This window comes from Scleropages formosus, chromosome 6, assembly GCF_900964775.1.
Source record: "Scleropages formosus chromosome 6, fSclFor1.1, whole genome shotgun sequence".
In the NCBI taxonomy this organism is placed as follows: Eukaryota; Metazoa; Chordata; class Actinopteri; order Osteoglossiformes; family Osteoglossidae; genus Scleropages; species Scleropages formosus.
The window spans coordinates 26,921,099-26,937,534 of record NC_041811.1 but is presented as its reverse complement, the minus strand read 5'-3'; the positions used below and the strand labels follow the sequence as shown (position 1 = coordinate 26,937,534).

The following is a 16,436-nucleotide window of genomic DNA, read 5'->3' as shown; positions in this document are numbered from 1 at the left end:
TCATGACCATAGGTGAGGGTAGGAACGTAGATCGACCGGTAAATTGAGAGCTTCGCCTTACGACTCAGCTCCCTCTTCACCACAACAGACCGGTACAATGACCGCATTACTGCGGATGCCGCACCGATCCGTCCGTCAACCTGCCGCTCCATTTTTCCCTCACTCGTGAACAAGACCGCGAGATACTTAAACTCCTCCACTTGAGGGAGCAACTCCCCCCTAACCCGGAGGGGGCAATCCACCTTTTTCCGACTGAGAACCATGGCCTCGGATTTGGAGGTGCTGATTCTCATCCCCGCCGCTTCGCACTCGGCTGCAAACCTCCCCAGTGCACGCTGCAAGTCTTGACTTGATGAAGCCAACAGAACCACATTGTCCGCAAAAAGCAGAGACGAGATCTCGCGGCCACCAAAACAGACACCCTCTGTTCCCTGGCTGCGCCTAGAAATTCTGTCCATGAAGATAATGAACAGAATCGGTGACAAAGGGCAGCCCTGGCGGAGTCCAACATGCACCGGGAACAGGTCTGACTTACTGCCGGCCATGCGAACCAAGCTCCTGCTCCGGTCATACAGGGAACGAACAGCCCGTAGATCTCATCCACCCCCGGAGCCTTGCCACCGAGGAGTTTTTTGACTACCTCAGCAACTTCAGCCAGGGTAATGGACGAGTCCCCCTCCAAGTCCCCAGCCTCAGCTTCCTCTACGGAAGGCGTGTCGGAGGGATTGAGGAGATCCTCGAAGTACTCCTTCCACCGCCCGAGAACATCCTCAGCTGAGGTCAGCAGCGCACCACTTCCACTGTAAACAGTGTTCGTGGAACACCGCTTCCCCCCTCTGAGTCGCCGGACGGTTTGCCAGAATCTCTTTGAGGCCGACCGAAAGTCTTCCTCCATGGCCTCACCGAACTCCTCCCATACCCGAGTTTTTGCCGCGGCGACTGCCAGAGCCGCGCTCCGTTTGGCCCGTCGGTACCTGTCAGCTGCTTCAGGAGTCCCATGAGCCAGCCAGGCCCGATAGAACTCCTTCTTCAGCTTGACGGCATCCCTTACTTCCGGTGTCCACCACCGTGTTCGGGGATTGCCGCCGCGACAGGCGCCGGAGACCTTATGGCCGCAGCTCCGAACCGCCGCCCCGACAATGGAGGCGCGGAACATAGTCCATTCAGACTCAATGTCCCCCACCTCCCTCGGGACCTGGTTGAAGCTCTGTCGGAGGTGGGAGTTGAAGACCTCTCTGACAGGGGCCTCCGCCAAACGTTCCCAACAGACCCTCACTATGCGTTTGGGCCTGCCAGGTCTGTCCAGCTTTTTCCCCCGCCATCGAATCCCACTCACCACCAGGTGGTGATCAGTTGACAGCTCAGCCCCTCTCTTCACCCGAGTGTCCAAGACATATGGCCGAAGGTCAGAAGAAACGACTACAAAGTCGATCATTGACCTCCGACCTAGGGTGTCCTGGTGCCAAGTGCACTGATGGACACCCTTATGCATGAACATGGTGTTCGTTATGGATAAACCGTGACTAGCACAGAAATCCAATAACAACTCACCGCTCGGGTTCAGATCAGGGAGGCCGTTCCTCCCAATCACGCCCCTCCAGGTGTCACTGTCGCTGCCCACGTGGGCGTTAAAGTCCCCCAGTAGAACGACAGAGTCCCCAGTGGGAGCGCTTTCCAGCACACCCTCCAGGGACTCCAAGAAGGCCGGGTACTCTACACTGCCACTAGGTGCATAAGCACAAACGACAGTGAGAGACCATTCCCTGACCCGAAGGCGCAGGGAGATGACCCTCTCATTCACCGGGGTAGACTCCAACACATGGTGGCTAAACTGGGGGGCTATTAATAAGCCCATACCCGCCCGCCGCCTCTCACCCTGGGCAACACCAGAATAGTGGAGAGTCCACCCTTGGTCGAGAAGAGTGGTTCCAGAACCCAAGCTGTGAGTGGAAGTGAGCCCGACTATATCTAGACGGTATCTCTCAACTTCCCGCACCAGCTCAGGCTCCTTCCCCGCCAGTGAGGTGACATTCCAAGTCCCAAAAACCAGAGTTGGCGCCCGAGGTTTGGGTCGGCCAGGCACTCGGCCCCGACCACCGCCCAAATCACAATGCACCGGCCCCTTACGGTCTCTCCGGCAGGTGGTGAGCCCACCGAAGAGTGGCTCCACGTCTTGGCTTCGGGCTAAGCCCGGCCAGGCCCCGTGGGCATAGACCTGGCCACCAGGCGCTCGCATGCGAGCCCCCCCCCCCCAGGCCTGGCTCCAGGGTGGGGCCCCGGTGACCCCATACCGGGCGGGGTAAACGAAAGCCTTGATTTTTTCTTCATAAGGGGTTTTTGAACCGCGCTTTGTCTCGTCTGTCATCCAGGACCTGTTTGCCATGGGAGACCCTACCAGGGGCATATAGCCCCAGACAACATAGCTCCTGGACTCATTCAGGCACTCAAACCCCTCCACCACGGTAAGGTGGCGGTTCACGGAGGGGTAGTAGCAGTCAGTTCAATTAAATGTTAAACTTTGGCTGTTCAGCTGTGGTCCCAGAGATGCAAGTGCAGCACGTTTTTTATCTTTTCTCCAGTATGTTCGATAAATACAGTCAAGAGTCAGAAAGTTCATTAAATGGCTTGAAAAAAAAGATTCTCTGGGCTCGACCATCCAAGACAGTAATTGAACCATTTACGCTCAGTTTAATTTAAGTTTGGACAGAATTCAAATTATTTCTTTAGATGAACTAGAACAGGAGCACATGTGGAAATCTTCAACAATATCTTGAAGTTAAAAGATGAAGTACATGGCATGTACCTGCATGGAAACATTAAATCAGAATTTTCCATATTTCTCAGCCTGGGCTGATCATGGTTCCATATTGGTCTTGGTAAAAATACTTTGCTAACACTGATCAGGATATACTGGAGCTTTTTAAAATTAAGCTGTAACAGTTTTTTTTTTTTTTTTCGTGTGCCTGCTGAGTTAGTCTTTGCATATTCTGTATTCACTATTTTACATTAATACCCTGGTTCTCAAAATTCAATGTGCGCAAATGTTTATATAATGCCTTTTTAAAAAAATGCTGTGTATTGACATCAGAATAAAAGATTACAATTTTCATTTATTTGTCCGTTTGTTGTTTCCTTTAGTTTGGATGTTTGTCTTGGCAGTGTAGTGGTTAGAACTGCTGCATTTGGACCTAAAGGTGACAGGTTTGAATCCCACCTCAGCTGTAGTACCCTTGAGTAAGGTACATACCCTAAATTGCACCAGTAAAATTACCAAGCTGTATAAATGGATAAACAACTGAAGTAGCTTAACATTGTAAGTTGCTTTGGAGAAAAGAATCAACTAAATGAATAAAGGTATGCCTGAAATAAGATTTACTTTAAATTGAGAACTTATGGCAACCAAAGTTTTGTCTTTGTATCGTCCTATTAACACCCACTGCTACAGTATTGTAATGCAATTTACGAGGCAGTATTTTTTAAAAAGTTAACCATTTCAAGAAATAGTTTTTATCCATCCATAGGGACACACAAATAAACAATCCGTGATACAGAAGGCCAGTTTAACAGCCTACAGTCTGAAACATTTTGTATTGTAGCGCCCCCCCACGGAGCTACTAGAAACTGGCCCGACAGACGGGGTAAAAGAAACGTGCTCTTTATTGAAAGCATATATATCTCGACCAGCGATCTTAACAAAGACGTTTCACACAGTACAAGACACAGAACACCTCAGAATCCCCCTGGGTCACTCCCAGCCCCCCTGCTGCACCCTATGGTTAAGGGGTTCCCCCCGGGACTCCCCAGAATCCCACTCTCAAACACTGAACATAAATAGGACGACAACCAATCAGAAACCACACACAACTATGTACACACACACATAAACACTAATGCCAACTATTTACACATTTACTCCCCTCAGCGATGTTACAGTATAAACTACATAAGCCTAAAGAAATGTCCTTAGTAATGTTGTAATGTTGTAATGTGGTAAAAATGGGCTTTCGATAGACTGGAATAACAAGATAACACTTTCACTATTTGGCAGTGTTTTTTTTTAAAAATTTCTTAAACAAAGAGTCATACCACGTGACGTTGAGATATACAACTTTGTTAGACACTACTGACGATGTGTCATTACGCGCTGTTTTTTTCAAACTAGCTCTCTCAAATCGTTTACCAATTTTATTTTTTTAGAAACAAATAAAAAGGATACCCTACGAACTTAAAACACCTAATCAATTATCTTTCACGCATCCAGTACTCTCCATCAAGTGTATTTGCTATGTTTAAAAATTGTGTTTTTTTCCTGACGTTTCTCGTCGCCACGAGCTCGCGGGGAACCGCCGCGTGACTGTAGGGGGCGCGTGCGGAACTCCCCACCACAGGCACTTGGTGTTTCTGGCCGGGAAGTGAGAGCACGCGCACGCCGCCGCGCGCAGGAAGTACTTAAACATGGCGTTCAACTTTGGCGGCAGCACCACTAATCCTGGGGGTGAGCACGCTTGTATATGTTGTTTACGTGTGTGTTGTAAATTAGTGTTCAGCCCCGAACGGAAGTTAAAATCGTTCTTGTCATATTTCATATGAAATAAAATGCGAACTGGCTTTAAGTTCTGTGTCGATTTAGTTTCTGAAGGCCCTCGCCTCAGTCGGTCAGTCAGTGAGCTCACGTTCTCGTGTAGTCACTACATTAACATTCAATTATTCAGCCGAATCAGTTTTGTTACTTTCTTCGTGCAATAAAATGTGTTAAATTGTAAAAGCAGGTTAATATCTAATACAGACGGTGAAATGTATACTCTTTGAGCCATGCCATGATGACAGGCGTCTGTTCAATCATGTGAGCAGCACCGGCGTCAGGAGGAAAAGAGTTTTCTTATTAAGCTACATCACCTAACAAACGGGCCACTGCCTTGATAAGCATATTCAGGAGCAGCAGGTACAATGTTGCCTTGTTTAAGTTATCAGAAGGTTGAATCCCTCAGTACTTGAATTAGAGTAGATGTGTGAATGAATCAGTGTAAGCAGCAGTAAATATTCTAAGCTGTTTAGGGCAAAGTTGTCAGCTGTATATACAGTAGTTTAATAATAATAAGTCATGTTACTCACAGCATCACAAGGCAGGTGTGTCCAAGAGGGAAATCATCCCACAATGCCCTGGTCCATCTTTGTTGTCACTGACCTCCTGTTTTTGTTGATAAGGCTCTTCTGGATTTTCATTTGGTTCATTTACCGCCAAAACAACAGCCTCTACCGGTTTTGTTTTTGGCGGCGGCACCACCACCACTGCCGCCTCATCTGGATTTGGTAGTAAGTTCATTTTCATCTTGCCTGTCTTCCTGTGGAAAATTTCTCTTTCATTTTGGTTGTTGTGGTACATGTTAAATGGATTTTGAATCCATGGGAGCCTTTTCTTCATATGAAATACTGTTCACCTCAAAATTCAATTAAACTTTGGCACTGATAAGTTTTAAAAATACTCAACCTGAGTGAACTGTTTTACAAATTTTCTAAAATTGATTTTTTAATGTGTTTACAATAATATAAATTTTACTACAATAAGAATGCTCTTGAGAATTTAAAATATTTTAAGACATGACAAAAAAGTTATCTGAAGACCATCTAGACTAACAAGAGCAAGAAGTTGAAAGGTACCAGTATAATATTTTTCTACAGTAATGTGTGGCTGTTAAGCAGAACTAACTCTTACTGGAAAATAATGTCACAGAATCTCAAACCATTTAAGAAAGCTGAGTACTGTAGGAAAGCAGTTCATCAAGGACTTTCAGTTTACAGCCTGTTAAGGTAGAGCCAGGGAATAGCGTAGGGGTTAGAGCTACTGTCTTCACCCCCAGAGCTCCCAGGTTTGGTTCCCACCTCCAGTAACATTTCCCAGTTGTATAAATGGATAAATACCACAACATTGTAAGTTTTTCTTTGGAGAAAAGTGTCAGCTAAATTAATAAATGTAGTGTAAAATGTTAAGATGAAAAGGCAGCTTGAGCTTGAAATTCTGTTCTAGTCATTGAGGGGGGGGGGGGTCTGGAAAAATATAGGTCCCTTACCCTTCCTTCTTAATGTAGACCTTTCCTATTCAGACAAATTGACAAGAGTCCTGTTTTATTTCTGCATTACAGTTTGTCAGTCATTCACACAAATGGTTGCATTTATAGCATATTTTTCCCACATTCATTCAACATAGTTTTATATACTGCATTGCTTGTCTGACTCAACCCAAGGTTCACTTGTAATCACATTATTGCATCTTTCTGCCAAGGGTGTCTTTGTGCAGTGAACATTGAAATCCTGGTAATGTTACACAGGCCAATTTAGACTTGATACCTTATTTCTTCTGGTCTTACTTCAGTAATGACATTCTGTCTAGGAATGTGTTGCATATTCAAACTCTTGACATAGACAAAACAGTGAGATCTCGCCTTAGCACTGTAGCCTGGAAATGTTTTCTTCTTTTTTTCGTGTTAACTAGAGACATTTCATTTGACTTGTTCAGGTGATAATGTATTGTAATCCAGGGACATATTGTGTATATTTGTCTTTTTTTAAGGTGCGATGGCTACCATTTATGCCCTGGGTTGTCCTTTTACTTAGTAGATCGTTGTTTCAGGTCTCGCCACAGGGTTTGGAACCACCACTACATCAGCACCCTCCACTGGCTTTGGCTTTGGTTCTACAGCTACAGGTACAGTTGTAATATTTTACACAGTTTTATACCTTTTCTTTCCAGCAGCTGTTCCTCTTCAAGTGGGGAAGTGATTGGTTCACTCTGGTGCTTAAGCTTCTGCTCCACCACGGTTATTGCTCTGTGTCCTAGTAATGGCTAGCTTTTCCATTCTTCCCAGTTGTGTGCTGCATTTGCAGTGTTTTTCATGCTGCATATATATTATTGCAAGTGCTGTAATCCTATTTACCTAGCTCTTAAATTGGTTTAATAATTCATTGTAAGTGCTGTTTACACTAAAGATGGCTACTGAAGTTCTAAAAGGAACACAGAGCCTGAACGTGTGTCTTGTGTCACAGAAAAAGGTTAATTAAAGCCCTTTTTTTCAATAGAAAGTAGTCCCTGGGATTTGTTTATAATTGTCTTGACCACAAAATAAACCACTGTGACGCAGTATTCCTTGAATACCCGTTGAAACAATTTTGCAAATAACTTTCAGCTGTTCTCAGGTCTAAGTACAAAAAGTATTAACTTTTTCACACACAGGTGTAAGGAGGTCACTTCCAGAAATTACAAGCACTTATCAGTCTGCCTCATACCCTCTCAGTCTGCCTGCTGTACACTAACCCCTTTTCCTTTCTGTTGCTCCCTCTCCCCTCTCCGCAGGATTTGGGGGGCTGGGAGCTGCCAGCACCACCACCGGTGGGTTTAGTTTTGGGGATTTCGGATTAAATGCAAACGCGGCAGCTGTCAGCTTTAATGTCGGGAGTTTTGGTGCGCCCGCCACCACAGCCACAGTTTTCAGTTTTGGTAGTAGCCTGGTTAGCTCAGGTAGATGCTTTTCAAAAAATCAGTTGGTCAAGTCTGCGTTTCAAACATTTACCCACCGTGTCTGTGTGTGTGGGGTTTTTTTTTTTTTTTTTTAAATTGTTACCATCATTTTTTGGTTGATTTTGTATTTTAAATGGTTTTCTGCATCATTAACTTCTGAACCCACTTCCCTTACATGGCACGAGTTGTTAGTTATGTTACTTTGTTTGTCACTGACACAACTGTGAAGTGTAATATCAAGATTAAATAAGAAGCTTTGATTTGCTTGCTGCCTGCTTATTTGGAATCACTTTTCATCTTGATCCATGGACATGGGAGTAGTAGTTTCACTGTTGGATTTAGCAGTTTTGCAGAGTACCAGTTTGACAGATCTGAAGTCCTGTTTTGCAACTCATGGAGTAATCAAATGTCTGGCCTGAAATAAAATAGCCTTTAAGTCTTTATAGCACCCATAGAAACAAACCTTATCCCTGGGCTGGTTTTGAATACTGTAATTTTGCATCACCACATTGGAAAAAATCGTCATCTTTTTTTGAGTAAATGATGCTGTACCCAGGACATCCCTTTGCTGTTCAGGGAAATAATGTTTTGCTAATATAAGAAATACCTTATTAGTAATTCTTCCAAATATCTGCATTCTCAGTACTGAGCAGTTTTTTTATTATAAAAAATCACTATACTCAAAGGCGCTTGTTTCATTGGTCAGATGGCATTATCTTGAATTCTCATTATACTGAGGCCACATGTTGATTGTACACTTTTTATCACACAGGTGCCTTTGGCGGATTTGGAGCAGCTACCACATCAGCAGCACCTGGATCAACTTTCAGCTTTGCTGCTCCTTCAAACACAGGTAAGGCAGTCCATGCAAATCAGAAGGCAGGTTACCCACTGTGGGATTATGCTGGTGAAATGTGACATTAGTTTTCCAAGAAATATATGGACTTATTCAACAGTAACAAGGGAGGTGCTCCTGATGGTAAATACTGTGAAATTGTTCAGAATTTGTGGCTAGTTGTGAACTAATGTGCCCAGGTGCGCAAGATTGGGTCACTGTATTGCAAGGCATCAACAAAAATAAGGTGGGATAACTAGAAATTGTTTCCCTAGAGAACTGGATGTTCAAATTTTACAAATCAAAAGTAAACTGCATACAAACCACTGAACTGGAAGCCTCTCATGTAGTCCCTCATATCCTGTTATACAGGCTGTCTTATGTAATTACTAACTATCCCCTTAGCTGAAGGGATTCTATGAGAACGTTCCTCCTAGTTCAAGCTCACTCCCCTTCAGTTGAAGCTATTGCAAAGTAGGGATAAGTCAAGTGGCGTTATTGTCATTTCAACTGTATACAGCTGGTACAGTATAAAGTAAAACAAAACAACGTTCCTCCAAGACCACCACCTGGATAATCTGTGATTCCTGGGTCAAAAGCAACTTGGGATCAGCAGGGAAAACCAGTTGCACTGTGGATGGCTGCTTGCTAAAATTCAGCCGACTTCAGCTATTAGCCAGCCTAGCAGGGTGATGATAGGAGCAGGCCATGTTTGGACATCTACATCAACAACTACAGCACGAGAAGGAGCCCAGCCTGCAAAATTAGAACAGCAATGGAAGCCCATCTTAACAACTGCGAGTGCAAAGACTTGCCAACAGCTTAGCTGGATTAAAGGATGTAGAGCAGAAGCAGGTGATGACAATGGGTGATCTATCTGGTGAACAGCAAATGTAAAATAATCTGGTGGCAGCATTGGGTTGCATGCTGTGGCAAGACAAGCAGGTGTTTGAGCTCTTGAGATGGTGTCCACTTGCTGTGTTGCCCCTCTGTACTTTGGGTTCTCATTTAGCCTCACCTTCAAATTGCGAAGACCCTCTAACGCTCATGGGAAACTGGGGAACTATGCTTTTAATGATGCACTCACAACCTATTTAGAACAGCACTTTAAAGCTAGTTGCTTCTACATTGTTTAAATGTTTTTGTCCCCCCAAAAGAGCAGAAATGAATATCCAAAAAATACCAGAATTCATATCACTGTAACCATCCTTTTAATTTATGCCTGTATTTTCCAGCAAATGCAGCAGATTATAGGGTGTATCCAACCCTAGGGGCAGGATTGACATGCTGGACTATAGAGCTTTAGCAAAAGATGCTTTTATTTAAAAATAAAGAATAACCAGAAATATGGTGTTGGGGGAGGGAGGGCTTTAAAGTCATTCCAGCAACGAACAATACTAAGAAGTAATGTCAGTTCCCACGCACAAAAGAAACCACAGGATGGCTGGTTCAGGGAGCCCAGCTTGTTGCAGTTGTTTGACAAGGAGAAAACTGTCCTAATTGAACCTTCACTAGATGGCGCTGCAAATTGAATTAATATTGATTGGTGACTTATGTAATGTTAACCTGCAAAGTTCCTTAGAAATACCTTTTATTACCAGAGAGATGTGTCCATTGGTACACTTTCATACCTTTATAATAAGTGAAATTCTTTCGAAATAATTTAAATTGTTCTCAAAGACAAAACCTTATGATCACAATAAGGTTAGTTTTTTGCAATATATGCCTGAAATTCCTTTTGCAGGGGGTCTCTTTAGCAGCAACCAGAATAAAGGTTTTGGCTTTTCTTCGGGCTTGGGAACTGGGACGACTACGGGAACTGGCTTTGGCACTGGCTTTGGAACTGGTCTCGGCACAGGTCTTGGTACTGGACTTGGCACTGGCCTTGGAACTGGCCTCGGCACAGGTCTTGGCACTGGGCTTGGTACTGGCCTTGGTTTTGGGGGCTTCAACGTTCAGCCCCAGCAACAACAGGGTGAGTCTCACTTGCAAGGAGGAAATGCAACATTGCTGGAATTAGTTTTGTCAGTATATTTTGACATGTGCGCTGTTTTTCGATGACAAGAGGGGTAAGAAAACCTAATTGGAGTTAGGGCAATGCTGACTACTCTTAACATTCTGCCCCTCCAGGAGGCTTGTTTGGTCCACAGGCTCAGGCTCCTTCGCAGTCTAATCAGCTGATCCACACAGCCAGTGCCCTCTCTGCACCCACGCTCCTTGGCGATGAGCGTGATGCTATCTTGGCCAAGTGGAACCAGCTCCAGGCCTTCTGGGGCACTGGCAAGGGCTACTTCAACAACAACATTGCCCCTGTTGATTTTACCCAAGAAAACCCCTTCTGCAGGTTCAAGGTAGGATGCCTTTTCTGTCACATGTCATATGTGATTTTGTAACAGATTTGTAACAAGGGGATGTCATTATTGCTTAATCCTGATCATAGTAAGTCAGTCAGCAACAGGTAGAATCTCAGCAGAGCCTGGGGTGGACACCATGAACAGAAGCACACCTTACATAGACCCTACCTAGACTGCAAAGTTTCAGTCCATAGCTTTGTGACATTCAGTACCACCCTCCAGATCCTTTAAAGGTGTTGTCACAGTGAACCTCCAAGTGTTCTGTTTGTGTCTGAAACGATTATGTGGTGATCTTTTAACTGTGGCTCATTCTGAGCACTGTATGAAACCAGTTTTTCATCTGCATCTGTGTGTTGTCTCAGGCTGTAGGTTATAGCTGCATCCCAGGCAGTAAAGATGAGGACGGCCTGGTAGTCCTTGCCCTGAACAAGAAGGAGGCCGATGTCCGCAGTCAGCAGCAGCAGCTGGTTGAATCTCTCCACAAAGTGCTGGGTGGACAGCAAACTCTCACAGTGAATGTTGAGGGAGTAAAAGCACTCCCAGATGACCAGTGAGTATTTTGGCAGGTGTCCAGTCTGTAGAGACTTCATTTCTCTTGTGAAACAACTCTGAATAATGAGGACTTCCAAAATTAACACAGTAATTTCACCTTAAAGGTTTTTAAATAAAACCTTCTCTGCATACCGTTTGTTTGTGTGGCAAATATGTTGCTTGTAATATTTTCAGCAGAGTCCATAGTCAAAAATATATATGATTTTGAATTTCTATAGCTGAAAATGGACAGAGTAACCATGAGTGGTAAGGCAACCCTTTGTGAAACACTTATGTTTAATTACATAGTGGTTTCTTGTAATTGAAGTAGTATAGAATTAAGTCTCTAAGTTGCCATAAATTGTAGTGAATAAATGGATTGGAATTTTAAGTATGTTTGAACATACACCAGTATTGCTGTTTTTTCCTTTGGAAGAATTTTTAGATATACCAGTTCAGCATAATTCTATCTTCACAGTATTTTATTATATCTCTGCCAAAGCTCTGTTGTGGTGTACCATGAACATGAAGGGTCTTCCCATTTTATTTGCTTCCTTAAACTGTATATTGGGGATCACTATGATAAATCAAGCTCTGTTTTTACGTTATTATAATTGTGATTTAGTTTTGATTAAACTTTTCAGCTACAAATGCAAAATAATACTAGCAAAAATACTAAAATTGGTCATAATGATATTCATTTTAAAGTCCTTTGTAATTTCACTGGGTAGAGAGCATGAATTTTTTACTTTTCCAGAACAGAAGTGATAATATATGTAGTGGAACGGTCCCCAAACGGCATGTCCAAGAGGATTCCGGCTACTACGCTCTTCGCTTACATGGAACAGGTTAACATCAAGAGCCAGTTACAGCAGCTGGGTGTGATCATGACAGTCACCCGCACAGAGCTGTCACCTGCTCAGCTGAAACAGCTTCTGCAAAATCCACCTGCTGGTGAGTTTACAGCTAATTTTCTCTGTTCTCACAAGAGTCCTTAGTCCTGTTGTCTGTGTGTGAATGTGCACTGTGTGTTCACTAACAGTTTTACCCAATCTCCTCATGTTAGGTGTGGACCCAATCATTTGGGAGCAGGCTAAAGTTGACAACCCAGATCCAGAGAAGTATGTTGCTAAAATTAAGACATAAATGGAACATGTAGCGATATTACGGCCATAGATAAGTACGTACAGTGTGCTAACTTGATCGTAATGACCTACTAGGTTGATTCCAGTACCAATGGTTGGTTTCAAGGAGCTTCTACGCAGATTGAAGATTCAGGAACAGATGACCAAACAACACCAGACTAGGCTTGATGTGAGAATTAACAACATTGCTTACCCTTTTCCATCTTTAGTAACTATACTTTGTGTTGCAGTTTTGTTAATATGAGTAAAACCATCCATCTGCTGATTTTCAGAATCTTCCATAAATAGTTACTTTTGTCAACCGCTTGTCCTAATTCAGAGTTGCAATGCTCTGAAGCTTATCTTCTATTGGAATACCAGTCCATCAAAAGGAAATCACACACATTCACTCTTACTCATTCACTCTCTCGTATACATACACAAACACCACGTTCAATTTATAGTAATCAATTCCAAGTTTATTTAATAGAAGCAAATTGTTCAGTTGTTAGTGTTAAAATTATAGGTAGCTTCCAAAACTTTATTCTTCTTTCTTCCACTAAACCTACTTGAAAAAGTTATGCAGTTTTCCTATATCAAAAGATAAATGACCTTTCTTCATTATGTAGACTAACAGTTTTCTGTTATTCAACAGATAATCTCCAATGACATAAGTGAGTTACAGAAGAACCAAGCAACAACAGTGGCCAAGATTGCCCAGTACAAGAGGAAGCTGATGGATTTGTCTCACAGAGTGCTTCAAGTGTGTAATATTTTTTTTTTTTTTTTTTTTAACATTTATTCATTTAGCTGATGCTTTTCTGCAAAGTAACTTACAATGTTAGTCTGCCTGCAATTATTTACCCATTTATACAGCTGGGTAATTTTTTACTGGACCAGTTTTTCAAGTTAATTACCTTGCTCAAGGCTACTATAGCCGGAGGTGGGCATTGAACCTGCAACCTTTCAGTCCAAAGGCAGTAGCACTAACCACCATAGTACTTGCTGTCAATTTTGTTGCATACTATATTCTCACATTCGTATATTGCCTTTACAGTGTTTGAAATAGATTTAACGTATTATGTTTTGAGAGATCAGTGTGCTTAAGTTTATACTTAGCTGGCAACCAAAAGAGTTCTCCATCAAAAACACAAACCCATAATGTAAGGTCTGCCGTGCTTTCAGAACTAGAATTTCATTAATTTATCAATTTGTGTGTAGTTCCCCATCCAGTCCTGGTGCACTGGTATTGGCATCTGATTGCTATAGATTATGTGGACTTTAATCCATTTTATGTAACTGTGTGAATGCCTTAAAGATGGGTTTGTCCAGAGCATCTTCAAGGGAGAAGCTTTAACACAAATAGTTTTCGTTAATAGAAAATAACTAGGTTTTTAAATAAAACCTTTGCAAACTGTATGCATATGTAGCAAATATGTTTCTTGTAATATTTTCAGCAGAGCCCATAGTCAGAAGTATGTATGATTTAGAATTTTTTTTGCTTGAAACAGGACTGGACATGGAGTAACCATGAATGGTATTGTCACTCATTGTGCAACAGACTTAGTTTAATTACATACGTATCTTAACATTGTTAGTCACTTTGGGGAAGAGCATCGACTAAATGAATAAATGTAAATAGTTACAAATTGTACTGCTTCATCCAAAATAGCATGTTTTTTGCAGTTGAAGTATCAGAAAATTAACTCTCCAAATTGCCATAGATTGTAGTGAATAAATTGAGTGGAATTTGAAGTCTGAACATACTTCAGTTTTCATTCTGTACCCTGGATTGATTCATTGATGCAACAATTCCTTAGTTTTGGTCACATTAGGCCAGCCAGGGGCATGTGCAGTACTCATGATTGGTTTTGTGTGGGACTGTTCCAGGTGTTGATCAAGCAGGAGATTCAGAGGAAGAGTGGCTATGCCATCCAAGTGGATGAGGAACACCTGCGGGTGCAGTTGGACACCATACAGTCTGAACTTAACGCCCCCACTCAATTCAAGGTTACTCAACATTCTTAACATTTGGCATTGTTTTCATTATTGTAGTCTTTTTCCTTTGTACATACTGAAAAAGGTCATTATACAGCCCATCTTTATTCACTGAAGATTTTTTGACTTATTCAAAAAACTTATTGCTGAAGTCAAGGATTGTTTGTGGTAATTTCATAGAACATGTAATTAAGGAAGAACTTTAAGGATTTTTTTTCTTTCCAAAATTTTCATGAGAAAGCGTTAGCAGTCAGTGAATTGTAAAAGTGCTGGCTTATTTTGATTGAATCCGTTAAAAAAAAAAAAAAAAAAAATCTCTGAACAGTCTAACGCACATGTGACCATTTGTTTCAGGGGCGACTGAATGAGCTCATGTCTCAGATACGTATGCAGAATCATTTTGGGGCAGTCCGCTCCGAGGAGCGCTACAGCATTGATGCAGACCTATTGCGGGAGATCAAACAAGTATGTTTTAGAAATTGAATGCCAATCCTTTTATGTGTCTTCCAAGAACCTTTGTTTTTAACCACCTTATTTATTTAAAAAAAAATGATTTGTCACCAATCTCTACCATAATTTGTCCAACATAATGTAGTATTTTACTAGTACATTTAGTTTGTGGGGAAATGGTGCAAAACATCAGTCCTTTCTTCTGCAGCATCTGAAACAGCAGCAGGAGGGCCTGAGCCATCTGATCAGCGTGATCAAGGAGGACATGGAAGATATTAAGCTGGTCGAGCATGGCCTCCAGGATGGCTTGCACATGAGGGGTGGCATGCTCAGCTGACTGGGACCTGACCACTTCACTGATACCTCCCGTCCTTCCTGAACAGACCTCATAAGGCTAAGACTTTTTGCTTCCTTGCAGCTGCACACCTTGAGCTCGTAGTCCTAGGAAATTGTGTATCTGAACAATGACACTATGGATTTGCAGATGTTCCTGGCTGTTACTGCTGTGTGAGGGCGCTTCTTAATTGCAGGCACTCGGGAGTGGAAGTGTGGGCATAAATGTCTTTAAATGTACTTTTTTTTTTTTTTTTTTTTTCCTTTTTATTGTTGTGGTAGTTTTTGTATTAAGGATATCATGAAGAAACTGCCAAATCTGGAATTAGTGTTTCCAATTCTCCTGATGTTTACAGTGTAAAACAATTTGTTGAGCCACATTAATTTTATTAACATTCAGTTTGGAATTTGGTTGAAACAAAGACCAGAAGCACTCAAAGCCCACAGTTGCAGAATGTAATTACAATGTAAACAAACCCCACGTTGTTTAATAAAGTAATTTTTGAGCCACTTCATGCATCTGCTAGTATACATTAAAACCCTGCTTGGTGTAAAAAGGCAGACCAACTTATAAACATTACTTTTTAAATGTTGCTTTTTTTCCCCCCTTCATATATACATCAATATTGCATAGTGCAGCCTGATTGTTACTTAATCTAATTGACATAGCTTGTGCAAATTGGTTCCAACTTATGTATGTCGAAAAGACAATGTTACAGCTCAGTCATTTCTGAAGCAGTGCCTCATGAGATTGGTATTTAGCATCCTTGTAACAATTATAGGAGAAAACATCTCTGTAATACACTCTTGTAGATCATCTTAGAAAGACACACACACACACACACACACACACTGTCTGAAACTGCTTGTCCCACATGGGGTTGCAGCAATCCAGAGCCTAACCCAGTAACACAAGGTGTTAGGCTGAAGGGACACACCCAGGACAGGACACCAGTCTGCCCCACGGCACCCCAAGCAGGACTTGAACCCCTAACCCACCCACCACAGAGCAGACCTTAGCCAAACCTGCTGCACCACCACACCACCCTAATAGAAACACAATTAGGACCAAAAGTCTGTTCATAACAGAATTGTTGTGAAGTCCACACATAATGTATCAATCAATAACAGATTGATAATACTGCTTAAACCTTCAATTTAATTGCATCCTAGGTTCTTTTAGAAACAGAAAAGACTCTAATGGGTTAAAAATTTGCTTTAAAACTGTTTTAATCAACAGCTTGTACAAAGCAGTCTATGTCCCTCTGGGTGAAAGAGAAACCCGGAACTCTGAATGT

At 42.3% G+C, this 16,436-nt stretch overlaps 1 protein-coding gene across 3 annotated transcripts; it reads left to right on the top strand.

Moving 5' to 3' along the window:
• The first annotated feature begins 4,408 nt into the window (after window positions 1-4,408).
• Window positions 4,409-15,979, top strand: nup54 (nucleoporin 54). 3 transcript variants are annotated; one of them, XM_018753025.2, is made up of 15 exons: window positions 4,409-4,495; window positions 5,206-5,313; window positions 6,629-6,703; window positions 7,349-7,384; window positions 8,286-8,366; window positions 10,093-10,323; window positions 10,479-10,699; window positions 11,065-11,252; window positions 11,991-12,187; window positions 12,300-12,354; window positions 12,454-12,547; window positions 13,013-13,120; window positions 14,248-14,367; window positions 14,710-14,820; window positions 15,014-15,979. In XM_018753025.2, exons 1-15 carry the CDS (start codon window positions 4,456-4,458, stop codon window positions 15,140-15,142), a joined length of 1,794 nt encoding a protein of 597 aa, XP_018608541.1. In that variant the 5' UTR covers window positions 4,409-4,455; the 3' UTR covers window positions 15,143-15,979. The 3 variants fall into 3 exon arrangements, with proteins under 3 accessions (XP_018608541.1, XP_018608548.1, XP_018608553.1); XM_018753032.2 differs by lacking the exon at window positions 7,349-7,384; XM_018753037.2 differs by lacking the exon at window positions 10,093-10,323.
• Window positions 15,980-16,436: the final 457 nt, after the last annotated feature.

Coding starts and splice junctions, on each gene's coding strand:
- nup54 (XM_018753025.2), top strand. CDS start 4,456: ATGGCGTTCAACTTTGGCGGCAGCACCACTAATCCTGGGG. Junction 5,314..6,628: donor CGCCTCATCTGGATTTGGTA/GTAAGTTCATTT, acceptor TCGTTGTTTCAG/GTCTCGCCACAGGGTTTGGA. Junction 8,367..10,092: donor TGCTGCTCCTTCAAACACAG/GTAAGGCAGTCC, acceptor TTCCTTTTGCAG/GGGGTCTCTTTAGCAGCAAC.